Below are 27,825 nucleotides of genomic sequence, written 5' to 3'. Positions count from 1 at the left end.
AGATAGTCCTCTCGGACTCCTCCCACAAATAAAGCCTAGCCTCCGGCCAGCCTTACACTTATGTGCACCAAATGCCTTTAGAAATGCCGATATTTGCCTTGTAAAAATGGCAGTGACATTATCACTGGGTTGTACCTAATCTGTGCAGAGAGCAGAGTTACAGGATTACAATTACAGGAGGGGGGCAGATACAAGACCTGTCACCCTACACAAGAAGAGAGCGCAGCAGTGACTGGTCTTTAGTACAGGAAGGTCCTGCACATAGGATTACTGCACAGATCTGAAAGAAACACACAATGCACACCAAGATTCAAGTAAGAGTACACAAGCCTCTTTCATTTACACAATATTCAGCTTAAAGTTCTGGATCAACTTTGCATAAAAAAAAAAGCATGAATTGACTTTAGTGAGCATGAACGTCTTGATGGTCACCTTGTTTCTAGTATATCTATTGTAAAGCACTTTTGTTTCCGTTGTCTCCATGCAGAATCTGTGAACACACAGTTTGTAGACAGACTTCACAACCTCCAGAGAGACACCATCCATCGATGTACAACAGCAGCAGAAGCATGTCAAGTGAGTACTCTATTACATTTGTTAATTTTTGTCATTCAGCGCTGTAAAGCTTAACCTGCATTATATATTTAAAGCATTCTGGCCGCTATTGGACAAACATTCTATTCTGTGGTCTTTTTTTACTAGCGATATTCAATCTCACTGTAGATAGCACTCTGCAATGCTAGAAATGTATGTGCGGCACAACCTTGTGGGAAACATATGCTCCTACTTGTAATGGCTGTCAAGGGCAGGCGCTAGAGGGAGCATGTTAGACCCCTTTCACACACACAGCGTGGGGGCGTTAGCAGTAAAGCGGCCCTAGTTTTTGCGGCACTTTACCATAGTTTTAGCAGCACTTTTTGGCCACTAGAGGGTCTCTTTTAACCCCCGCTAGCGACTGAAGAAAGGGTTAAATGCACCCGAAAAGCGTCGCTGCCAAAGTGCTTTGCAGACGCTTCGGCAGCAGTGCCCATTGATTTCAATGGGCAGAGGCAGTGGAGGAGCGGTGTTTACAGAGCTCCTAAATTGCGCCAAAGTTGCTGCTTGCAGGACTTTTTCTAACGTCCTGCAAGCGCACCGCCCCCAGTGTGAAAGCACTCGGGGCTCCCATACTAGGACTGCAGGGGAGGCGTTTTTTAGGCGTTTTACAGGTGCTATTTTTAGCCCTTTAGCGCCTGAAAAATGCCTCCAGTGTGAAAGGGGTCTTAATGTAACCTGTATCTCCAGGAGGGCTTCCCAAAGCTACATTGTTTATTCCACCCATTTCTGTGTTTATTAAAAGTCAGAAGCTACAAAAAGTGTAGCTGCTGACTTTTACTAAACAGACACTCACCTGTCCCACGGTCCAGCAATGCGGCCGCCTGAAGCCTCGCTTCTCTCCTTCTCCTCTCTGCGGAGCCGGCATTGCAAGTTTGGGTACCCGGCTGTGACAGAGTTGCGCACTGCGCGTTCTGAATGGCTGGGCATCGTGAGCGAAAGTGGGAGCTGGTACCTGTTAAACTAAGTACCCACCCCAAAAAAAAATGACATACCAAATGTGGCATGTCAGGGGGTCAGGGGTCCTTAAAGCAGAAGTTCCATTTTTGGGAGGAACTTTGCTTTAAAAAGGCGAAGACAACATTATGAATGGGCAAGTTGTAATCTTGTAAGGGCTCATTCACATGATTGTACCAATCCATATGTCCATGAGAAGGGGCTGTCTTCACTCATGCATGAGGCATGGGTGTGTTGTGCAGACCCCTGCAGGCAAGAAAAAGCAAACAAAGGGGGCGCCTCCATCTAAATGCAAACTATATATAAAAGTCACATAATAAATGAGAATATTGCACTCACATCGGTGGCTTCCGGGTTCGCACAGCCGTACAGCTTGAACTCTAGCTCCTAGCACCGCTGACAGACTGACATCCAGCCTCTTCCAATTGCAACTCTGCTTGCACCGACCGCTGACTTGCTGATCTCTGCATCTCCCTGGAGGTTTTAGGATGACATACACACTATCATCTTTCCCAGAGTGAGTGCAATATTCTCATTTATTATGTGACTTTTATATACAGTTTGCACTTAGATGGAGGCGCCCTCTTTGCTTACTTTGTGAATTAGGTATTCAGGACCTGATCTAGGGAAGCAGCCACCATCCAGCCAATTAATTTGTTATTTTTAATTTCCACCAAACACCCCCCCCCCCCCACCCAGCTGTCATTGGGGTCGTCTCAGGAGCGCCATCGTTTTTGTTTTAGACCCCTGTTAATTTTAATGACAGGCAGCAGGGTGCACGGATCCCCACGTGCATCCCAGGGTGTTTATTTGTGTGAGTCTGATGCACGGATCAGGGCGCAGTCTAGCTGTGTTCCGATCTGTGCAGTAGACACACACAGATGTGCACTCCAGGATTCGAGTGTAGATCCATACAGGTCAATGCAGCTGGCTGCTTGCCATTGATTTGAACAGATTTCCAGCATGGATCTGTATGGAATACCTGCACATCCCGCACAGGTGTATAGATCAGTACGGCTGTGTGATTGAGCCAATAGTCCAGGAAATAATCCGGCATTGCAAATGGTATGCTGGTGTTCCCATAGCATTCAATTTTAGTATTTTTAAACCAAAGATCATCCTTCAGCTAGCATCCAGAAAAAAAGGTAATTTTTTTACCACTATGCCTTGAAATTCCAAACTTGTAAGGAGCTTCCTGTTTGCAAATCAGAAACCAGTTTATGGCATTACTGTAATGTGCATAGAAGGATGCCTCTGACGATAGGCGTCGCCAGGGGGTGGCTATCGAGGCTGTAGCCCCGAATCTGGAGCCCATAGCCCCGAGCCCCAGTGGGTCACCGCTGCGGCAGGCAGGTTACATTAGATAGATATACTTTATTGTCATTGTATACATACAACAAAATTTGTGTTTTATTGCTCTTTACAGCAGCAATAAAACATTTCTCAACAAAACCACACATACATACTCCTAGCACATGCCCACATATCTATTTAAATATATCAAAATATAAAATGTTATTTAAAAATAAATAAAAGAATATTAGAATTCTACATAAAATTCCTAAAGCACTGTACCTGATGGGATTATGGACAATGCGACCCTAGGGAAATAACTATGCTTTAAGCGATTAGTGTGCGTTTTAAGTGTTCTTTATCTTTTCCCTGATGGCAATGGGACAAACACACCATAACCTGTGTGGGTTGGATCAATACTAATAGCTTTTGCCCGCTTTTTTAATCGGCTGGCATATGCTGTGTCCAAATTTGGTAGCTCTGTTCCTATGACCCGCTGTGCTGTTTTCACCACATGAAACAGGCACTTCTTATCCTCCCCCCTGCAGCTGGTATACCACACTACAGTGCAGTGGAGAAGAGAGATAAGCGGGCGGACGAGCAGAGATGACATCATCTCTCCACCCGCTCCAGGTCACCACTCTTCCACACTCACAGCCGTGCCACTTCAATGTGGGAGCGATGTGCGGCGGGGGGCAGAGAGATGACATCATCTCTCACTGCCTGCCACACATCAGCGCTCTTCCGCCTTCACAGCGCGGGCCTCTTCAATGTCGGAGGTGCAGCGGGGAGCAGAGAGATTATATCATCTCTTACTGCCGCACCGCATCTCCGCTCTCCTGCCCTCACTAAATGGACCAGTGCTGCCGGCCTGCCACCAATGCAGCGACAATACACATGTGGTGGCACTGGCTGCCATGGCAAGTGAGAACCCACATCTAGTGGCAAGTGACAATCTACAAATGGTGGCAAGTGACGTGGCAAGTGACAATCTGCAAATGGTGGAAAGTGACAATCTGCAAATGGTGGCAAGTGATGGTGGCAAGTTAAAAAGCTGCATCTGGTGACAGGCGACGGTGGCAAGTGACAAGCTGCATCTAGTGGCAGGAGATGTGGCAAGTGACACGCCCAGAGCTCCCACTGATTCTGCATTATGGTGAGTTGAACCACTTCATTATATATTAGAATTTAACAAAAGAAACAATGCTCTTCGATCACCCTGACACCATATCAACCATGGTGCCATGATAATTGAAACGCTAACACCAGCCTTTGCCCGCCAAAAAATTGCTTACCACCAGCAGTCACCAACCGCAAAAAGGTTGGTGACCGCTGCTATGGGCTCTAGCCTCAGATCTTTTGCAGACCTAGCAACACCCTGCCTCTGACATATACATATTATAAAAAGGACAGTATTTTATCATATGCAAACAAGATATTGCCTTTTATTCAATACGGCCAGGTACAGAACCTGTTTTGTTTCTTATTTCCAGGCCCAGCTGATGAATTTGAACATCTGCAGCAAAGACGAGGCCGAGACAATCTTGACGAAAGAGCTTTCCCCAATTATTGCACAATTCCAGATGAAATATGACAAAGAACAAAAGCTCTTCTCTGTATGTCTTCTAGTACAAACATTTGAAGAATTTGCAGAATAAACTTTTTTGTGGAGACATTGCATCAGATATGCAAAATTGTTCATATTAAAGTAGAACTAAGGGCAAAACTTTATAACATTATAACCCCTGTCAGTTTTTTGGGGGTTTTTTTGCCATCTGTCTCCCATTGGGGAGATTTGTATTCCCTTCCTGCCCCATAGCCAAACAGGAACTGAGAGGAAATCCCTCCAAAGTGGGGGAATCTCTAGTTGTCTCCAGAACTAGTGTCCCCATTGGAAGATTTCTGATCTCTTCCAGTTCCAGTGACAACCCAAAATGTGGGATTTTTACTTTCACTCTCAGTGATAATAGTAAATAGGACAAATAGAGAGGGTAGATCTCCCTAACAGGCGCACAGGCAGCAGTAAAACTTTGACAGGGGTTCTAATAACCCTCTCCACTCTATCCAAAAACTAAAAAATAGTTTTGCCTTTAGATATACTATAAAAGGCATATATGCTAAATAAAATGTTACTGTAACATTTCCAAATATGTATTACCTCCCACAAATCTCACAGTACTACCCCTAGCAATGCTTTTATCTGAACAAAGAGAAAGATCTTTTCGTGCTTCGGCCTCAATCTAAAAACAGCTGCTAGCACTACACTTTGGTGGAGTATTTTAAAATTATATAGAAAAAAACGTGCAGCACTACAAATGATATGTATTAAAACTCAAAGTGCATACAAGTACAAAAATAATAATAAAGTGCTGTGCAATACAGTGAAAAATTCCAAAATCACTACAAAAAGTCTTATGCAGTAATCAGTAAAGGTTATGCATATACAGTTGTGCTCATAAGTTTACATACCCTGGCAGAATTTATGATTTCTTGGCCATTTTTCAGAGACTATGAATGATAACACAAAAACTTTTCTTTCACTCATGGTTAGTGTTTGGCTGAAGTCAATTATTATCAGTCAACTGTGTTTACTCTTTCAAAATCATAATGACAACAGAAACTAGCCAAATGACCCTGATCAAAAGTTTACATACCCCAGTTCTTAATACCGTGTATTGCCCCCTTTAACATCAATGACAGCTTGAAATCTTTTGTGGTATTTGTGGATGAGGCTCTTTATCTTCTCAGATGGTAAAGCTGCCCATTCCTCTTGGAAAAAGCCTCCAGTTCCTGTAAATTCTTGGGCTGTCTTGCATGAACAGCACGTTTGAGATCTCTCCAGAGTGGCTCAATGATATTGAGGTCAGGAGACTGAGATGGCCACACCAGAACCTTCACTTTATTCTGCTGTAGCCAATGACAGGTGGACTTGGCCTTGTGTTTTGGATCATTGTCATGTTGGAATGTCCACGTACGTCCCATGCACAGCTTCCTGGCTGAAGAATGCAAATGTTCCTCCAGTATTTTTTGATAACATACTGCATTCATCTTGCCATCAATTTTTACCAAATTTCTTGTGCCTTTGTAGCTCACACATCCCCAAAACATCAGCGATCCACCTCCGTGTAGGAATGGTGTACCTTTCATCATAGGCCATGTTGACTCCTCTCCAATGGTTTATGGTTGTGGCCAAAAAGCTAAATTTTGGTCTCATCACTCCAAATGACTTTGGGCCAGAAGGATTGAGGCTTGTGGTATTGTAATCGGGATACTTTGTGGCATTTGCATAGTAATGGCTTTCTTCTGGCTACTCGACCATGGAGCCCATCTTTCTTCAGGTGCTTCCTTATTGTGAATCTTGAAACAGCCACACCACATGTTTTCAGAGAGTCCTATATTTCACCTGAAGTTATTTGTGGGTTTTTCTTTGCATCCTGAACAATTTTCCTGGCAGTTGTGGCTGAAATTTGAGTTGGTCTACCTGACCATGGTTTGTTTTCAACAGAACCCCTCATTTTCCACTTCTTGATTAGAGTTTGAACACTGCTGATTGGCATTCTCAATTCCTTTGATATCTTTTTATATCCCTTTCCTGTTTTATACAGTTCAACTACCTTTTCCCGCAGATCCTTTGACAATTCTTTTGCTTTCCACATGACTCAGAATCCAGAAACTTCAGTGCAGCACTGGATGAAAGATGCAAGGGTCTGTCAGGAGTCCAGAAACTCGTTGACCTTTTATACAGACACACTAATTACAATCAAACAGATCACAGGTGAGGATGGTTACCTTTAATAGCCATTCGAACCCCTTTGTGTCAACTTGTGTGCATGTTATCAGGCCAAAATCAGGCCAAAAACTTTTGATCAGGGTCATTTGGATAGGTTCTGTTGTGATTATGATTTAAAAAGAGTAAACACAGTTGATTGCTAATACAGTGGGGACGGAAAGTATTCAGACCCCCTTAAATTTTTCACTCTTTGTTATATTGCAGCCATTTGCTAAGATCATTTAAGTTAATTTTTTTTCCTCATTATTGTACACACAGCACCCCATATTGACAGAAAAACACAGAATTGTTGACATTTTTGCAGATTTATTAAAAAAAGAAAAACTGAAATATCACATGGTCCTAAGTATTCAGACCCTTTGCTGTGACACTCATATATTTAACTCAGGTGCTGTCCATTTCTTCTGATCATCCTCGAGATGGTTCTACACCTTCATTTGAGTCCAGCTTTGTTTGATTATACTGATTGGACTTGATTAGGAAAGCCACACACCTGTCTATATAAGACCTTACAGCTCACAGTGCATGTCAGAGCAAATGAGAATCATGAGGTCAAAGGAACTGCCTGAAGAGCTCAGAGACAGAATTGTGGCAAGGCACAGATCTGGCCAAGGTTACAAAAAAATTTCTGCTGCACTTAAGGTTCCTAAGAGCACAGTGGCCTCCATAATTATCAGGCCCAAGCACAGTCACATGATAAACGTTACTGTATTTTTTAAATGATAAAGTGGCTGTATATTATGACATATAGTGAATTTATTAAAACAGACTTCTAAATTATTGGAACGTTTGCTTTCATTTACTTCTTCTTGCTTAACATTTTAGGATGCAATGATAACTGTCTCAAAGCAAATGGACTCACATACAAATAAATTATTTAAATATGCCAAAAAAGCAGTTCATCTTTGGGATGTCTTGCAAATCGGACTCGCCCAACAAGAAAAGAACCTGCAGAAGAATTTAGATTGCTGTCGCAAGAAGCATGATGCAGAAAATCAGGTACGATCGACTCCTGTATTGTTCTTGTCTCCTTTCCTCTAGGGTAGATATCAGTTATTACCCCCCCCACAGACTGATCTTACCCCCATTGCCAGATTTATGACTGCACAGTACATAGGTTTTATCTCCATGTTCACTTTATTGTTTCAATCCAAGATTCATTTGAAACGTAATGACAGCATGCCATCCCTGCAAAGTGCATTGTGCCAGCCTATTTGTCCTTCTACAAATACAAGGATCCCTTTCTTCTCTGTTTTTATTGAAGCTATACATAAAGTGCTAAAGAGATAAAGAATGACTGTATTGCCAACCGAACCAGTCAGTTTTTTGCTTTTAACTTGAACTTAGAAAAAAAAGAGCTGTAACCTAATTGGTTTGAATGATTAACTAGGCAAATTAATCCAGTTTTGGCTAGTGATAGCTACATCTCTGTGATTTTTATTGGCTCTACTTTATTCCTGTTTTTTTTTTTCTTACATCAAAACTGAGGGGTTTTTTTCCTACCCTTTTAGACATGTTTAATAAACAAGTGCAGATACCTATGGCATACAATAAGAAAGAGCAATCAGATTTCTTATTAGCTCCATTTCAGATCAGTGGAAGATGATTTCTGATTGGTTGTTGTAGATCATTTTAATTTATTGATATGATATTATTCCCAGCATACTGACAGCCCTATCCTTTCCACACCCAGAAAAAAGAAGCCAATCTTGACATTATTTTGGACAGTCTGCGGCAGGGGAGCACTGTGGAACAAATGCGTGTCCTCATGGACAAAGCCCTGGCATGTTTACAGGACATTAAAGCTGGGTAACCATCTGATCATTTCTAACCTATATGTTTGTAACTATTCTTCTTCTTTTTACTAGGAAAATATACCCATTTCTTGACTGGTGCAGGTTCACTCTATTTGTTTTTGATGGTAAGGGTGTAAGTGCGGAAAAGATGATCCGCTGATTGCTCTTAACCACTTGCTTACTGGGCACTTAAACCCCCCTCCTATCCAGACCAATTTTCAGCTTTCAGCGCTGACGCACTCTGAATGATAATTGTGCGGTCAAACAACACTGTACCCAAATACAATTTTTCTTCGCACAAATAGAGCTTTCTTTTGGTGGTATTTTTTGTTAAAAAATGTAAAAAAACTAAATTTAAAAAAAAAAGATTTTTTTTTATATTTTGTTATAAAAAATTTAAAACAGGTAATTTTTCTCCTTCATTAATGTACGCTGATGAGGCGCAGCGATGGGCACCGATAGGTGGCAGTGATGGGCACTGATGGGTTACATTGATAGGCAGCACTGCTTGGTGGCACTTATTGGCACTACTGGTGGGCATTGATAGATGGCACTTGTGGGCATTGATAGGTGGCACTTGTGGGCATTGATAGGTGGCACTTGTGGGCACTGTTAGGTGGCACTGTGGGCACTGTTAGGTGGCAATGGCAGGTGGCACAGGTGAGGCTGATGTGCCTATTCCACTTCGGGCCTGATGTCCCTCGCAGCTGAGCCGGTGATCGCCTCTTTTTTCTACTCACGCCATCAGCGTGAGTAGAAAAAAAAACGATTACCGATTCTTTTGTTTACATCATGTGATCAGCTGTCATTGGCTGACAGCTGATCACATGGTAAGGGGCCGGGACCGGCCCCTTACTGGGATTGGTGATCACCCGAGTCTCAGTGACTTAGTGATCACAGCGCGCTCATATGACGGCCTCCCGGAAATATAGGTGGCCGTCATTCGGCCTTAGCGCGGGTGTCAAGCGGTTAAAATATGTTGTATCTATTGTCAAGCCACAGTGACCAAACGCAAATGAGAACAGTTGACACGTTTCAGCCTATAAGGCCTTAGTCATAACCACCAAGGGTGTAAGTGCCTAAAATTTGTATTGGATTTCAGAGTCCATATACTTTATTTAAATGAGCCAGGTTTAAAATGTTTCCAAAGTGATAATCATGGTGAGGTGCCAACACCTTAGTGTTTGTCAAGTCAATCCCAGATCAATCCTTGTGGAGCTCCCTTGGGTTCTGGATCCACACTGTACATGGGGGACTGCACAAGCTTAGATAAAACTTCTTCCTTTATAAAACTAATGCCACGTACACACGAGCGGACTTCTCGTCCGCCTGAACTCCAAAGGATGTTTCAACGGAGTTCCGACGGAGTTGCGACGAAACGGACTTGCCTACACACGATCACACCAAAGTCCGATTGTTTTGAATGTGATGACGTACAACCGGACTAGAATAAGGAAGTTCATAGCCTGTAGCCAATAGCTGTCCTTGCATCCTTTTTTTGTCCGTCGGACTAGCATACAGACAAACGGATTTTTCGATCGGACTCGAGTCCACCGGAAAGATTTGAAACATGTTCTATTTCTAGGTCCGTCGGAATTTTCGACAGAAAAGGTCCGATGAAGCCCACACACGATCGGAATGTCCGATGGAATCGTTCCGTCGGACCTTTTCTGACGGACAGTCCGCTCGTGTGTATGCGGCATAAGTCTCAGTCTTTGTTGTTCTTCTGTCAGATGCCAAAACGTCTTCTGCCAACTGAAGTTCTGCCAGTTGACCTTTTAAATATGCCAGGATGAGCAGGGATTTAAAGTGACACTAGATTCTGGTTAAAAAAAATAAATGATAGATATATTTCAAGTGTGTATTCTTAATTAAAAAATTACCTGAGCCCATCCCAACCAACAATGATAGCTCCTGCCGCTTTCTCTCTCCTCATTAGACAGATTGATAGCAGCGGGAGCGATTGGTTCCTGCTGATGTCAATCAGATCCCATGGGGCGGGGCCGAGTCCTGCTGTCTGTGTCACTTTACGGCTCCTTCTAAAACCTTGATCAGATGAGCCCCACAGGGATACAGAGATCAGTCTGAAGCCTAACAACGTTTCTTTTAGACACCACAAGGTGACAGTGCATAAGGCTGAACTCCAGTTTAAGTGGAAAAAAGAAAGTTGCAGTGCCCCCCTCTTCACTGGAGGGAATAATTTAGGCGTATCAAACTGGCGGCCCTCCAGCTGTTGCAAAACTACAAGTCCCATCATACCTCTGCCTGTGGGAGTCATGCTTTTAACTGTCAGCCTTGCAATGCTTCATGGGACTTGTAGTTTCACAACAGCTGGAAGGCCACCAGTTTGAGACCCCTGGTATGCTCATTTAGTCTATGGGTAGAGGAATAATGAGTTAGGCAGTGTTGCCATCTTACCAGATTGAAATTTACTGACACGACAACCAAGACTTACTAGCACAGCCAAGTTCTTACTGGCATTTTCAACAGTTACAAAATTACAGTTTTAAGTGAAAATTTCAGTATTTAGGCTACAAACAAGTACAATATGCAATTAGCAATATGATTTAAGGTAGATATTAAGGCACGCCGGCACCGCCCAAACACACTGTAGCAGGCTCCCGGATGGTCTCAGCTGACTCTGGACTGGAACTGCGCATGTGCAGTTCCGAGTCAAGTGTCACAACCATTTTTTTAACTGGCTAACTTTTCCTGTCACTGGCATTAACTGGTAGGAGAAAAGTGCTCGTTTTTTACTGGCTGCCAGTAAAAATACAGACGGTTGACAACACTGTCCCTCAGCTCTCCAACAGCTGGAGCTTTCCTCCCCTTACCGACGCTCCGGTATGTTGGTGGACCCTCTTGTACAATGGTTGACTGCTGGTTCTACATTGTAAGGTATATACCGTAATTACATTGGAATGCCTGTGACTAGTTGAGCTGCTTTGGGAGACTGAATGTACAGCAAGAAGGAAGCACATGAGAGTGATAAGTAAGGCAAGTATAGCGGTAAGTATAGCTGTTTACTCCTCTACCCCTAGACACAATGAACATGTAACTATCAAGTACGTGAGGGAAGGTCTGCAAGGGTCATTTTTACATTTAACCCTGATTTCAGAGTCAGCCATATTCATATATAACTGAAGTGTTCTGAGTAAACCACAGACTTTTTTTATCCCATGGGGGGGATATCAGTAATGAAATCTTCCTGCCATACATCCTGGCTCTGTTCCAATCAGACTTGTAGTACTTGTTTCCTTGCATGAACTGCAGTAATAGAAATATGGTGCAGCAAGAATGTAAGTATGTGACTGTAACCTCTGTAATTATATGAAATTATGTATATAGTTGAAAAGATTTTGATCATCACATAAATTATTGTGAGAGACTGTCAGTGCTGCTTATATCAGTAATCAGATTTTATCCAACAACTCTTCAGTGACATTATAACTGAAAATGTTCTATGGCCTTAAGGCAACGCATACACTTTCCCCGTCCTTTAGTCACTATACATGTCTCTGCTGGATATTCCCTGAATGTTATGAATTATTCTGTCAATCAACAGGTATGTGAAATTTCATCACGATCAAGTCATTGTCACAGAGTCCTATCCTGCGATGGTGCTGAGTGAATTAATGTCATATAGCTCATCTGTAAGCAAATTCTTTCATGTCCAGGAAGTGTACGGAGAGGTGAGTCAATCATAAAACAGAGTTGTAAGTACACTCACCGGCACCTTTATTAGGTACGCTTTACTAGTACCGGGTTGGACCCCCTTTTGCCTTCAGAACTGCCTTCATTCTTTGTGGCATAGATTCATCAAGGGTGTTGGAAACATTCCTCAGAGATTTTGGTCCATATTGACATAATAGATGCTGTAGATTTGTCAGCTGCACATCCATGATGCCAATCTCCCGTTCATCCACATGCCAGAGGTACTGTATTGGATTGAGATCTGATGACTGTGGAGGACATTGGAGTACAGGGACCTCATTGTCATGGTCAAGAAACCAGTGGTGAGATGATTGGAGCTTTGTGACATGGTGCATTATCCTGCTTGAAGGAGCCATCAGAAGATGGGGACACTGTAATCATAAAGGGATGGACATGGTCAGCAACAATACTCAGGTAGGCCGTGGCGTTTAAATGGTGCTCAATTGGTATTAAGTGTGCCAAGAAAATATCCTCCACACCATTACACCATCACCACCAGCCTGAACCGTTGATACAAGGCAAGGTGGATCCATGCTTTCATAATATTTACTCCAAATTCTGACCCTACCACCTGAATGTTGCAGCTCAAATCAAGACTCATCAGACCAGGCAACATTTTTCCAATCTTTTATTGTCCAATTTTAATGAACCTGTGCGAATTGTAGCCTGAGTTTCCTGTTCTTAAAGTGGTTGTAAACCCTGGTTAAAAAAAACCCTGCAAGACAAAGACATAATGAGCTTGTGTGCATAGCATACTAGCTATTTATGAATTACTTACCTGAGAACAAAGCCCCCACAGCCGTCCTCGTCTCCCCCTCCGGCCGGCGATATCTCTCCCGGGGGTTACTTCTGCGTAACGCGGCTCCGGCGCTGTGATTGGCCGGAGGCACGATGGCCGCGCGGGAGCCGCCGGTAATGACACACAGACTGAAGCAACAGCACACACGTACCATTGCTTCAGTTTGCCCCAGTGCGCATGTGCCGATGTCATCAGCACATGCAGGGGACAGGGGATATCTCCTAAACCATGCAGGTTTAGGAGATATCCTGGGTAGCTACAGGTAAGCCTTATTATAGGCTTACCTGTATCATAAAGTTGTTGTAATGGGTTTACAACCACTTTAAATGACAGATGTGGCACCCTGTGTGGTCTTCTGCTGCTGTATCCCATCTGCTTCAAGGTTCGATGTGTTGTGCGTTCAGAGATGGTATTCTGCATACCGTGGTTGTAATGAGTGGTTATTTGAGTTACTGTTGCCTTTCTTTCATTTCAAACCGTTTTATCCTATTTGCGTAATTACCATGCATTCTTTATTTTTTTATTCATTTTAAATTCTACCTGTAGATTCTAATAATATATAAAAAAATATCCCTCAAGTCTGCTTATAACAGTTATGGAAAAACAAACTACAGATGCACTGCTCAGACCAAGCAGCATCTGTGGGCCATTTTTTTGTGCTGCTCTGTACCTGTATTCTCTCCCATCTAAAGCAGAAATGTCACCTCTGTGTCAACCTATAAGGCACCAGTGGAGGACAACCTGTCCCCTTCCCATCTACTGTCCAGGTGGCTGGGAGGAGAGTGAAATTGACAATGAATAAAAGCATTGTTATATGGCCATTTTGTAAAATGTTCCTAACCAGAATTGAGTTCATTTAAAAGATGCAATAGATTGCCTGACCTCAAACTTCTTTTGTAGAGAGAGATGACAAGTAAATAATTTAAAATTATGTAGGAACGTGCCTGTGTTATAATAAAAACTCAAGAGTAGGAACTCAAATTACTATAGACACTGGTGATGGCCAGTTCACTTTATTTACTTCCTTCTCCACCATCTCATAGTTTACTGCGGCTGATTCTTTGGGGTCAAAATCCACTTTTTTTTAACTGCACTAGGTGATATATTAAAAGTATAACTAAGGGCTCTTTCACACGGGGCGGATCAGTGATGATCCGCACCGTGAACACCCGCTTGCTCAGCGGGGATCGCTCCGCCAATCCCCGCTGAGCAGGAAGATGACAGGTCCATCGCTGCACACTGTACAGCGACGGACCTGTCAGAGCGCCGCTCTCCCCTATGGGGGATCGGATGATGACGGACCGTAGTGTCCGTCGTCACCCTATCCGATCCGAAAACGGATGGAAAAGTAGGGTTTTCCTCCGTTACACTTTTCGGATCGGAGCGGGTCGGATGTCAGCGGACATGTCACCGCTGACATCCGACGCTCCATAGGGATACATGTATGTCCGTTTTTCATCCGAAAACGGAAGGATGAAAAACGGACATACAGATCCCTCGTGTGAAAGAGGCCTTAAGGCATTTTTTTGTTTTTTTTGTTTTGTAGAATTAGAACCCCTGTCAGGTTTTGATTGCTGTCTCTATCCCTGTTGTGGAGATTCATCCTCTCTATTTGTCCTGTTTACTGTTATCACCAAAAGTGAAAGAAAAGCCCAAAGGTTGAGTTGCTGGGGAAATCTTGCAATGAGGACACTAGTTCTGGTGACAACTAGGGCTTCGCTCACTTTGGAGGGATTTCCTTTCATTTCCTGTTTTGGCTATGGGACAGGGAGTGAAAAGAAGCCTTCCCAATGGAACATGGATGGCAAAAAAAAAAAAAACACTGACCAGGATTATAACCCTCTATTACTCTATTTAAAAATAATAAAAAAAAAAATTGCCTTTAGTTTTTCTCTAAATAGTACATGATGCCTGTAAATTCCAGACATGCACAGTGTAGCTCACAAAAGTTTTAGGAGTGAAACAGTGCCTGCAGGGAGGTCTATGTTTTGTTCCACCTAGCTAATACCAGAGAACATTTTGGAAGCAGATTCATGTAACAAATTAAAATTAGTGTCACAGTCTGGAGTGAGGTTCGGAGACCAGTAGCTATAGCAGTAGAGAGGCACCCACTGACCAGCTGGATAAGTACATGAGTAGATCACCCTGGTGGATGACACAGACTACCTGATGTCCACCAGAGCTCCTGATGGTGGAGATGGGTTTTGTCGCATGTTAATACAAGTTCGCAGTCCTCAGGATCACCCCACCAGAAGGTGAGCAAGCGGGGATCCAGTAGAAGATATAGCAGGTAGGGATAGGCAGAAGCATAGTCGGTAAATAAGCCAAAGGTCAGTAACGAGTAGTTGCAGGTTGGGATCAAGCAGAAGCATAGTCGAGGAACAAGTCAAAGGTCCACAACGAGAGGTAGCAAAGATACGAATGACAGCGGGAGTGACAGGAGCTAGATTTTGGCTTGAGAGAGCACAATCATCTGGCAAACAGAAAGTGCAGAGATATGGCTTAACTCAGGAAGTTCATGAGAAAAGGAAAGTTCAAGGTTCAAGAAAAACAAGGTTCAAGGCAGGATTATTCAAGGAATTGTCCAGGGAGTTGTCCAGCATCCCAGATGGCTCAGAAAAAAGAGATATCACCAGACAAAGCAGAGTTTGCAGATTAAGACCTGGGTCCTGACAATTAGAAATGTTTACATAATACATAATACATGTAATTGAAGGAATAAATGTGTTACTATACTACAGAATCGAAGTTTTGCTTTAAATGCCTCTTCCATCAAGTGCCTTATGCAGGCAGCATGGTACCACTGGCTCAGAATTTTGTGCACTCAGTTGCAAGAACTGTTATGACTTGTAGATTCTTTGCTCTGTATAATGTAGCTTTTTTCTTCTTTTACACAAGGCTCCTCTGATAATTAAAGAATCGGATGGTAAGAGCTGCAAAACCATGTCCCAGGAACCTGGCAAGGCTGATGTGGAGGAAGAGCCTATAGCAAAACCAGACTATGCATCACAGGCTATTGATGACAAGTCTGGCGTTATATGGGATCACCCTATAGAGAGTACTGAAGTGAAGACACCTCAACCACCTGAAGTATTAATCAAAGTGGCTGATGAAGGAGAAGTATCTGCTCCGGTGTCAGAAAAGAATGAAGATACTGTAACAACACACAGTTCTGAACATCATGAAATTTTGGAAACTCCTGGCAACACTCAGATCGAGGTGTGTAAGTTTGAAAAATATTCCCCTGTGTTCTGGATTACATAATGGTATTTGGATGCTGAAAATAACATTGTAATTTCCTACCCCCTGCAGAAACGGGGTACCAGCTCAGAAGGCCACCTGCCATATGCTTATACATTTTGGTATGGCACTAGCTACAAAAGACAACTAACCATATTCCCTTTATTCCAGCTGTCACCAGCAAGAGAGCACATGGAAGTCCCAAAGGTAGTTGAGAGCTTTGTAACCTCCAGAGGAGACTCATACACTGTGCTGTCACCCAGCAAAAAGCAAAAGAGCACATCTACTGTGATAGACCAACCAGTGACAGAGAATGTGTTCTTCACCGAGGCTGTCATAGAGGAAAGCCCTATCAATATAAACCTGATGCTGGTACCGGAGAAGCTGATTACTAAGCTGAAGAACAAGTGAGTCTCATAGACCCATCTCATGAACCCCATAAACCCATAGAGGTGGCCGAAATTGGCTTAGAAGAAAAGCTGCTCAGCTCTGAAATTGGAGCCCCATTGACTTCAATAGCTTTCCAAACCAGTTTTGCCTCAGCACTTTTCCCTATAGGAAAAATATAATGGCTTATATCAATCTCATTGCAAATTATTTTATATCTGTTTTCTGCCATTTATACAAAAAAAAAACATTCAAAATGGATCTTAAGGAGCATTTTGATTTTTCCAAAGAAACAGCACAAGAATAAGAACTCTCTACCCACTCCAATACATTTAAATACAGGCATACCCCACTTTTAAGTACACAATGGGGTTTATTTACTAAAGCTGGAAAGTGCAAAATCAGGCTCACTTCTGTATAGAAACCCCATTGTGTACTTAAAAGTGGGGTATGCCTGTAAGTGATGCCCCCCCATGGGTAAAGTTCTCTTACATTGTTAATGATTATTTCCTTTTATTTTCTCGCTGTCAGAATTTAAGTGTATAAGCTCTCTTTCCTCCTGCCTGAGCTGAATGTTGATCACAAAAACTAAATAAACCTTTATATAACCTTCATATAACAAACTGAAGGGTTTGTTATCTGATAGCTTTGCTCTTCTCTAACAGTCCTGTTAGCCCTGAGCTCAGATAGGATACAGGTCAACATCTGTGGGAGCCTTATAGCCTAATGCCCCGTACACACGGTCGGATTTTCCGATAGAAAATGTCCGATCGGAGCGTGTTGTCGGAAATTCCGACCGTGTGTGGGCTCCATCGGACATTTTCCATCGGATTTTCCGACACACAAAGTTGGAGAGCAGGAGATAAAATTTTCCGACAACAAAATCCGTTGTCGGAAATTCCAATCGTGTGTACACAAATCCGACGGACAAAGTGCCACGCATGCTCAGAATAAATAAAGAGATGAAAGCTATTGGCCACTGCCCCGTTTATAGTCCCAACGTACGTGTTTTACGTCACCGCGTTCAGAACGATCGGATTTTCCGACAACTTTGTGTGACCGTGTGTAGGCAAAACAAGTTTGAGCCAACATCCGTCGGAAAAAATCCTAGGATTTTGTTGTCGGAATGTCCGAACAAAGTCCGACCGTGTGTACGCCCTATAACACTGAGCTGACATTTCTATGGAGAAAATACAACTGAATAACAACACTCAAACCTGTCCCTGAGAGGTAAGGCAGCTTTCTTATAGCAGCCTATAGTGGTAATTCAAATTCTTATAAATGTCCATTTATGATTGAGTCTAAGCTTTTTTGCTAAAGAGCTATTTGTTATCTACCTGATTGGTTGCTGTTTCCCATGCAGATGCTCTCTTGTTCTGATTGGTCTGTTTACTGTTGTGACATTATGATAATCTTGTTTCCACTGTCCTCATTTTCAGTATTCGGCTTGGCTTCTATGAACACCTGGAGGGTTGGTTTGATGAAATGGTGTCCAATTCTTATAGTATTGTTCTGGCCAAGGAGGAAGAGCTGAAGTCTGAACTGGATTTGCTCTGTCACCTTCATGAACCCAGGGGGCTACGCATAGAAATGGACATCCACAACGTTAGGGCAGGTACAGTTCTTTGACACCTGTGTCAAACTTCTAAGTAGACATATGAAATACAAGTAAGCATTATTAAACTGTCATAAGAGATGTAAAATAATGCACTTACCTTAATAATCCCACCACCTATTCTGTACCATGGAATAAGTAGGGTGGCACATTTTTTAGGTCTTGCAAAGCCCCACTTCCTTCCTATTTTTTTGACTTACAATAAATATGGTTATAAACCTACACATATATCTTTAGGGACAAACAGCTCATTGGAAACTCCTCAGAGAACATGTAAATCTACATTTATATGTCTATGGCCAGTTTAAGAATATATAGTAATATCCGCACTCACAAGTTATATATTACGGCCATAACAAAACAGTCTCAGATGGACACAAAACACAGCAACCAGCATAAACATTGTTGAGTAATAGTAGAAAGTTCATATGCAGCGCTGCACATGAACTTTCTACAGTTTAAGAATATATCAGAACGTTGTGTATTGGCAATAGGTGGAATATTATCAATCAACAGCCAGTCCTGTTTGCTACATCATTTTAATTTTACGCATACCTCTGAAACAAGATAATTCTGATTCCCTTGTAGCTGAATTGCTCCTACACTCAGAACGTGTGGACCGGCACTGCGAAGGGGTGAATCAAGCACTTAATGATTTAAAGGAAGAGAGCACTTTACTGATTGAGAAAATGAAAAGTGAGACTGAAAATTTCCGCAGTAAAATCATATCCATGGAAAGCACATTCCTGAATGCCAATAAGTCTGATAAGTGAGTATATGACCAATTACTACAACATACCACTATATCAATAATTTCTCTTTTCATGTTTACTAATTGATCCCAAAGATGTGGAGCTGCAAACTATTGGAGGTACAGTAAGTCCACCCATATGGGACATGATGGGGGACATTTTTTAAAAGTGGAGCAGACAGAATCTAGAGCACTTGTGCATGGCAGGAGAAAGAAAGAACAACAGAACAGGGTGGTCATGTTTCCAAAATGTCGTCCAATGGGACTTTCCAAATTGGCCCCCTAATGTCAGTCACATGGTCCCTAATTCTCTGCCAAAATTTCCTTTGCGTTTTTCCTACACAAAAGGCATCGCATCCTCAGGTTACAGTGTAAACAATAAAAAATGCAGTGCTCTGAAAGAATGATCAAATAAATTCCAATTTAGTACTGTATGCATAAACAGTGCTATTTATTCCATAAAGTTAAAAAATGGTTGAACAGTCAAAGTTTAAAATGAATGGTAGTGAACGTTACCAGTGATCTCAGAGTGGATAAGGGGGAAACAATCATGCAGGAGGCTTGCCTGGAGATGGTTTGAACATCAATCACCATCCAAGCAAATGGAGGGGAGAAAATTCAGTTCCCAGAGGGGGGGAGCGTACTGGCTGGTGGCAAAACCTGCCAGCTCCAGGTGGATGCCACGGCTGGATGGTTTGACAAAGCGCATGCGCACAAAACATGTAAGTCGAGGCAACAAATCAGTGGACGCTTACACAACTGATTTCAGGACACCTTTCCCCTTCATCTCCGTCACAGAAGGCACATAGGCGCGCTGAGAATATCGACCCTGCTCGGCTTGGTTGTTCCCTCTGGGGCAGTTTACATCACACAGGTTGCCTTTTTATCCATCCTGCTGACCACCATCCAGCCGTGGCATCCACCTGGAGCTGGCAGGATTTGCCAGCAGCTAGTACACTCCCCCTCTGGGAACTGAATTTTCTCCCGGATGATTGCTTCCCCCTTATCCACTCTGAGGTCACTGGTAACGTTCACTACCATTCATTTTAAACTTTGACTGTTCAACCATTTTTTAACTTTATGGAATAAATAGCACTTTTTATGCATACAGTACTATGTTGGAATTTATTTGATAATTCTTTCATAGAGCTGCATTTTGTGTTTTTTCTTTGACTGTCACATCTCTTTCCATGCTGTGCTGGCTGCACTGGGTCTGGTCCACTTATCTGATTACTCCTCATTAGAGCACTCTACTTGGCTCCTAGACGCGCAACACTCCAGGTGTTCTGTGGTTTTTTTTTTTACTAGGTAAACAATGCCCATAGTCTCACAGTTAACAAAATGTTTGGGAGTAAAATTGTACACGTCTATTCTCACTGAGTCGCTTGAGACCCGTATGAATCTACAGTATGAATAATGGCCACACTTAAAGGTACCCCTTGGGCGTGACTCACATGGGTCACGTTCCGGTTGTCTCTCAAAGTGGCTCTTGACCAACATTTCTTTAAATAAATATCCACTTAGGTGTGGATAATCATCAACAAAAGAAGCCTGTTATATGCAAATATAAGTCCTGAAAAAGCGGCTTGTGACTGCGAAAAGCGTTGACTGTGTAAAATGTGACATTAACTTATGTAACAATGCATTTTTCCTTTTTATGGCAAGTGATGTATTTTGCTCTTTACACCAATTGGTTGGGAATTGAGATTTTAGAATTTGTAGTTTTTGATTTATTACTAATGAGCCATCCTAGACCACCTGTTCTGTTTTTTCTTTCTCTTGTTCTCTTTTGAATTGATGACTTATGGGTAAAAAAAATATTGGATCCCTTCTACTAATATATTTGCATTCCATTTGTGCATGGCAACCAATCAGCTTCTGTCTTCAGCTTGCTTGATTAGGCTTTGAAAATGAAAAATAGAATCTGATGTCTTGTCTTACACAACTGCTCCAGATTCTGGCTGCTGCATTTCTGATACCCCCCCCCCCCCTGATGTGTACTTGTATTCTCCCTGACAGTCTGGTGCCATTTTATTGTGGCAGTTTGACTTGTTCAGCCTACTCATGTCTCTGCAACTGTATTCCCCTAAGGAGGGATAGTGATTTTTTTTTAGCAAGCAAAAATGCTGCACAGGAGAAGAGTAAGAGAAACTGCTTGTCTTTTTTCTTTTGTGAATGTTTCAGAGTATATTTAAAGCCTGTTTAGGGCCCTCTTACATCTTGTTTTCCTGTCAACACTAGGAGGTTAGATTATGGAAAAGGTAGGTGTGATTTATTGTGGTGTACCAAGAAGTTGCTTGAAAAATATAAAGGCAAATAAAGAAAAATTACTAAAAAATAGATAATCTATCTGGTTCTTCAGGACCAGTTATTGGCTAACTGAGTAGATTGTAGGGCAAGCTTTTGAAGCACGCTGGCTTCTTCCACATTAGAACTTTGGAGTGAAGGTGGTACTATTTACTGGCTAACTAGATAGATTGTAGGGTGCTTGGAAATTTTGCACTATACTCTATTTTAGTTAGCCAATAAATGGTATCGCCCTAAATCCAAACTTCAATTTTTGTTAATGGCTAACATGATACAATACTCTGCTGCTAATACAAAGTAACAGATGATGTTTAGTAAATAATTATTCATTATTTAAAGCAGCTCTAAAGTAAAAATAAAATCATATTACTGCAATGAAAAAAATGGCATCTACAGCCCTGAAATTCTTACCCTCACACTGGTATGGTTTGCTGTCTACAGCCCCGAAGATGTTACCCTCACACTGGTATGGTTTGCTGTCTACCGCCCCGAAGATGTTACCCTCACACTGGTATGGGTTCCCATCTACAGCCCTGAAATTCTTACCCTCACACTTGTATGGGTTCCCATCTACAGCCCTGAAGTTCTTACATCCACACAGGTATGGGTTCCCATCTACAGCCCTGAAACTCTTACCCTCACACTGGTATGGGTTCCTATCTACAGCCCCGAAATTCTTACCCTCACACTGGTATGGGTTCACATCTACAGCCCTGAAATTCTTACCCTCACACTGGTATGGGTTCCTATCTACAGCCCTGAAATTCTTACCCTCACACTGGTATGGGTTCACATCTACATTATATTTTTGTCATAGCTATCAATTTCCTAATAAAGTTTATGCAATTTTTAGTTTTTGGGACATTTTACTTGCTAAATATCTCATGTTCAGTTCAAATTAATTCTACATTTCAGACTGGTAGCCCTGTGTAATTCCTTATCATCCATTCTGGATAGCCATAACAGTGGGGTCCAGACTGCCATGAGGAACTACCGCCAACATGTGGAGGAGATGCTGGGAAAGCTCTGTGACACCAATTCTGATTTCATTAAATCTTTTAGGTAAGCACAAGACCAATATTTAATACCAGATCTTGATGTCCATTGACTGACCTGCCTAACTTTCTGTGAAAAATCACTGAAGTTCTTATGTATAAGTGTTTTCTTACTGAGAGCCATCAATCAGATAATTAGGGCAGGTTTGAATCTGGTGGCTGAACGGAAGTAAATAGAAACATAGAAATGTGATGGCAGAAAAAGACTGAGTAGTCCATTGAGTATGCCCATTTTCTTTCTTTTTTTTTTGTTTTTTCTTAATTAACCTCATCTGACTCTAGATTTATGTTAATCCCAAGCATGTTTGAAGCTATTTACTGTTGACTTTCTCACTACCTCTGCTGGTAGTTTATTCCAATCATCATCCATCCTTTCAGTAAAATAATCTTTCTAAGATTAGTTTTGAACTTTCCTCCACTTAGTTTGAGGTCATGTCCCCGTGTTCTTGATTTTGGCTTCATATTAAAAAGACCGCCTTCCTGAAACGTATTCAACCCCTTGATGTATTTAAAGGTTTCAATCATGTCTCCCTTATCCCTTCTTTCCTCCAGACTCTATATATTAAGTTCCTGAAGTCGCTCTCGATATGTTTTATCCCCCAAACCTTTCACCATTTTTGTTACCCGTCTCTGGACTCGTTCTATCCTATCAATATCTTTCTGTAAGTGAGGTCTCCAGAACTGGACACAGTAATCCAAATGAGGTCTCACTAAAGATCTATATAGGGTAATAAGGACTTCCTTCCTCCTACTGGTGACCCCCTCTAGTGATGCATCCTAGAATTCTATTCCTTTTTTCCACTGCCTGGTAACACCGTTTGCTCATTTTGCAATCATCTGAAATAAGCACCTCCAAATCCTTTTCTTCTGTAGTGCTGGCCAACACTGTCCCCCTCAATGTTCTCCAATCTCTAAGGGTATTATTTTACCTTACGTGCATTTTTTTACATTTAGAAATATTTAACTGCAGTCTCCACTGCTTTGACCAATCTTCCAGCAATGCCAAATCATGTTCCATGTTACAGACACCTCCAGGTATATCAACTCTATTACACACCTTTGTGTCATCAGCTAAAAGACATACCTTGCCCAACAAATCTTTAGTTATATCACTTACATATATGTTAAATAGAACAGGACCGAGTGTAGAGCCTTGTGGTACACCATAGTGACTGGTCTCTGTTCTGAGTGAACCCCATTTACAACCACACTCTAGGATCTATTCTTTAGCCAACTGCATATCCACTGAACCACCCATGGGTTAAGTCCTGACTTGTACAACTTTTGTGTTAGATCATTATGTGGAACTGTATAAATGTCTTGCTGAAATCAAGATATGCTATGTCCACAGCACAGCCCTGGTCCAAAATACTGGTAATATAGTCAAAAAATGAAATCAGATTAGTCTGGCATGATCTGCCCTCTGTAAAGCCATGCTGTTTTGGGTCCAGCAAGCTATGTATTTTTAGGTGATCAATGCTATTTCTTTTCATGAGTGATTCCATTACCTTGAATACAATTGATGTTAAACTTACTGGCCTGTAGTTGGCAGCTTCTACCTTGCTGCCCTTCTTGTGGATAGGTACAATATTAGCTGTCCACCAGTCATGGGGAACTTCTCCTTGTTCTTAGTAAGAGTACATTGATACATCAGACCAGGAACGTGCGGTGAGGTCAGTGGCTGGTGAGGCACTGGCTAGTATCATAGCCAGATACACATAGGTTACATACACTGCGATCATTAGAGCGAGAGCAATAATCCTAGCACTAGACCTCCTCTGTAACTCTAAACATGTAATCTGTAAAAAAAATTAAAGCGTCGCCTATGGAGATTTTTAAGTTCTGCAGTTTGGCGTCATTCCAAGAGTGTGCGCAATTTTAATGCTTGACATGTTAGGTATCTATTTACTTGGCATAACATCATCTTTCACATTATACAAAAAATCTTGTTATTTTTTTTTTTTTATATGTTCATGAAAATTTTTTTTTTAAACGCGTTTGAAAAATTGCTGCGCAAATACCGTGTAACATAAAAAGTTGCAACGACCACCATTTTCTTCCCTAGGGTGTTTGCTAATACAATATATATAATGTTTGGGTGTTCTGAGTAATTTTCTAGCAAAAAAATATGATTATTGCATATAGGAGAGAAGTGTCAGAATTGGCCTGGGTGGCAAGGGGTTAAATACCATAAGTAATATACAAATAATTATTATATATTATTTTTAAGGTAATTTACTTTTTTTTCAAAAACTGTACTCAAGCAGGTGGCTTAACGGAGAAATTACTGAAGTTTGAAGTTATAACTCAAACCAGTAATTTCACAGTAAATAGATAAATAATAAATTATTATGTTATAACATATAGCATATAAATATATGATTTAGCTGGATTATAACAGTACCTTTCCAACAGCAGCAGATTCTCATTCTTCCTATTAACTGTGTAAGAAAAACATGGGATTGTGGGTAAATCTTATACCCATAAACCCATGTATTTCCTTGTAGTTAAGAGAGCTAGGCTGGAAGAGAGCATTTGTCTTTTAGACACATGCCCCTTCTATGACACTGCAGTGAGAGGCGTGCCTCCACTGCAGCATTTTTATTGGACAGCTGGGGCTAATGGTACTTTACCATTGGTCCAAGACTCCAAGCTGTCCATTGAGCTCAGTGCCTCTGACAAGAAGTGAGGAGAGGCACTGTGCGCTCATCCTCTCAGTCTGCTGCATGCAGAGTGTGTCAGCTTGTATTTAAACTGGCCGTTCTGTATGTAGCATCTGACAGGCTGCGCACGGAGCCCCGTATCTCTGGAACCACCGGTCATAGGAGCCCCACATTTTTACCAGTGGTGGGGTAGGACTTAGGCTACCTACCCCCCAAATTGGGGTCTCTGTGACCTTAGGTCGCTGAGCCACAATCCTTGAAGCTCAAATTTTTTTTTTTAAATGTTCATTCCTCTGCCTCACCTGCCTCCCCTGACTGCATGTCCCTGCATCAAACCTATATTGTTTATGGGGTCCCATGCCTTAAGTGGTATTAAACCTTCATTTTTTTCTCGTACATCATGGAACACAGAGCCTCAGTAATTACTGATGAGTTATAGGGTATCACTAGGTGATTGGACACTGACACACCATAGACAGGAAGTTCAACCCCCTATATAACCCCTCCCCTTACTGGGGATACCTCAGTTTTGTAGCAAAGCAATATAAGTGTATTAGAAGAGGGGAGGGACCTCTGTGTCCCGTGATGTACCTCAAAAGAAAAGGATTTTACAGGTAGGATGGGTTGGGGGGTTTTCTCCTTAAGGATTCTCCCCCCCATGGCTTAGGGGGGCCGGGGTGGCCTGAGCAAGCAGCAGTAGTATACCGTACCACCCGCCACTTCAGTTACCGCCATTTTTTTGGCAGGTTCCCATCCACCGGCCCTTCTCTCCCCTCCACCCCAGCCTCCCCTCCATGCTTGTCCCAAGGATCGGAGCCTCGGCTTGCGCGGGAAAGCACATGTTTTTGAAAAAAACGAAGGGGGGGGGGCGGGAGGGGTGGTCGGTGGAGGGGGGCGGGGCATTAACGCGACATCCGGCGTGATTAAACACCCACATCGCTAGCTATACAGGCTATAAAGTGCACTCTCTTTCAGGTGCACGCAGCCTATGGAGGGACACAGTAGCTGACGGGCGCATGTGAGGTGGGACACAGGCATTCTCCCAGGCAGCATTTACTTAAAAACACCAGACTGAGCATTGGTAGCAGCGGCAGTTGCTGAACTACATCGCTCAGCAGTCAGTGTTTTTTTGTGGTACCTCCACCTTTGTGGCTTGGCACTATGGGTAGAAGAGGTACAAATACCCCAAAAACCAGAGGCTCTAGGGGATCTCCCTCAGGCTCTGAGGACCCCCCTTCTGCAGCACCTTCCCCCCCTGAAGGAACTGGGATGGATGGCCAGGGTGAGCCGTCGGGGTCAGAGGCTGCATCTGCTTCTGGCACTTCAGCCCCTGTATAAATTACGCAGGAGGTTTTTTCCTCAACCATTAATGGATTAGAGGAAAGACTAATGGCCTTAATCGCATCTTCACTCAGCGGAAGAAAACACACTAGGTCTCCCTCTGTTACCCAGGACCCTCAAGCAGAGGAACTCTGGGAAAAAGGAGAGAATCCCTCTCAGAGGATCGGGATGAGACTGATGATTCCTCTTCTGAGGAATCAAGTGGAGAAGGGCCCTCTTCAGCTTCTCAGGATGAGAAGGTGTTAGTGCAAATTCTTGCTGGATTGGTCCGCTCCACATTTAAGTTACCCGTATCTGAGTCAGTTAAAGAACCCTCCTCTTCTTTGGGTTCACTGAAGCCTCCTCAAACAACACATGCTTTTCCTGTTCATAGTTTACTAGAAAAGCTCATTTATTCTGAGTGGGCTCACCCAGATAAACATTTTTTTCCGCCTAAAAAGTTTTCAACACTTTATCCTATGGAGGAAAAATTTTGGAAAATGTGGGGTATACCAGCAATTGACGCCGCCATTTCCTCCGTTAATAAAAGCCTGACTTGTCCTGTCGACAATTCTCAGATGCTTAGGGATCCAACTGATAAAAAAATGGAATTCCTGTTAAAAAATGTTTTTTCCTTGGCAGGTTCAGTAGCTCAACCTGCAGTGGCAGCAATCGGAGTCTGTCAATACTTGAGAGACCATGTTAAATAGGTCCTCAAAGGTTTACCCGAACAGCAAGCCCAGGGGTTGGCCAACCTTCCAGCGGCTTTATGTTTTGCTGTTGACGCAATCAGAGATTCTATCATCCAAACCTCTCGCTTTTCGCTTGGGTTGGTGCATATGCGTAGAATCTTATGGTTGAAAAATTGGTCAGCTAAATCACCATCTAAGAAGCTTCTGGCTGTATTTCCATTTCATGGTGCAAGGCTGTTTGGAGAGGATTTGGACGATTATAATATTATATTATATAAGATCTCTAGTGGAAAAAGCACACTCTTACCAGTTAAGAAAAGGAGTAAACGCCCCTCTTTTAAACAGGCTCTTTCCCCAGTACCAGGAGCATCAGCCTCCAGGCAGTCGCGACGGCCTCCTCCGTCAGGCTTAAGAAATAAATTTCAGAGTCGACCCCAGGGACTAAAGAAGTCCTGGGGGAAGAAGCCTACTAGACAAGACGCTAAAGCCTCTTCATGAAGCAGCGCCCCCGCTCGCTCGGGTGGGGGGAAGACTGCTACAGTTCTCAAAGCTCTGGCAGGAAGATTTCCAGGACAGATGGGTGATCTCCATGGTAACTCTAGGTTACAAACTGGAGTTCCGAGTATTGCCCTCTCCTTGTTTCCTCAAATCAAATGTCTCCAGAGATCCAGAAAAAAGCAGTCTCTCCTTCTAGCATTGGAGCGGCTATTGTCGCAAAAGGTCATCATGGTCGTTCCTGCGGAAGAGCAGGGATTAGGGTTTTATTCAAACCTTTTCACGGTTCCAAAACCAAATGGAGATGTCAGACCCATTTTGGATCTAAAGGATCTAAACCGATTCCTAAAGATTCGA

General features: G+C 42.5%; 1 protein-coding gene across 1 annotated transcript in view; it reads left to right on the top strand.

Annotated features, from left to right (window-relative positions):
* CCDC180 (coiled-coil domain containing 180) overlaps positions 1-27,825 on the top strand; it is a 150,296-nt gene that overhangs the window by 62,384 nt on the left and 60,087 nt on the right. The window contains exons 12-21 of the mRNA XM_073600566.1: positions 488-576; positions 4,338-4,460; positions 7,460-7,633; positions 8,328-8,443; positions 11,996-12,122; positions 15,842-16,162; positions 16,355-16,590; positions 18,010-18,185; positions 18,774-18,954; positions 22,159-22,305. Of these exons, the coding sequence (XP_073456667.1) occupies positions 488-576; positions 4,338-4,460; positions 7,460-7,633; positions 8,328-8,443; positions 11,996-12,122; positions 15,842-16,162; positions 16,355-16,590; positions 18,010-18,185; positions 18,774-18,954; positions 22,159-22,305 (1,690 nt within the window). The remainder of the gene's footprint in view (positions 1-487; positions 577-4,337; positions 4,461-7,459; positions 7,634-8,327; positions 8,444-11,995; positions 12,123-15,841; positions 16,163-16,354; positions 16,591-18,009; positions 18,186-18,773; positions 18,955-22,158; positions 22,306-27,825) is intronic.

Source organism: Aquarana catesbeiana, linkage group LG09 (assembly GCF_042186555.1).
Source record: "Aquarana catesbeiana isolate 2022-GZ linkage group LG09, ASM4218655v1, whole genome shotgun sequence".
Lineage (NCBI taxonomy): Eukaryota > Metazoa > Chordata > Amphibia > Anura > Ranidae > Aquarana > Aquarana catesbeiana.
The sequence above is the reverse complement of the archived record's forward strand: the minus strand, read 5'-3'. Positions and strand labels throughout refer to the sequence as shown.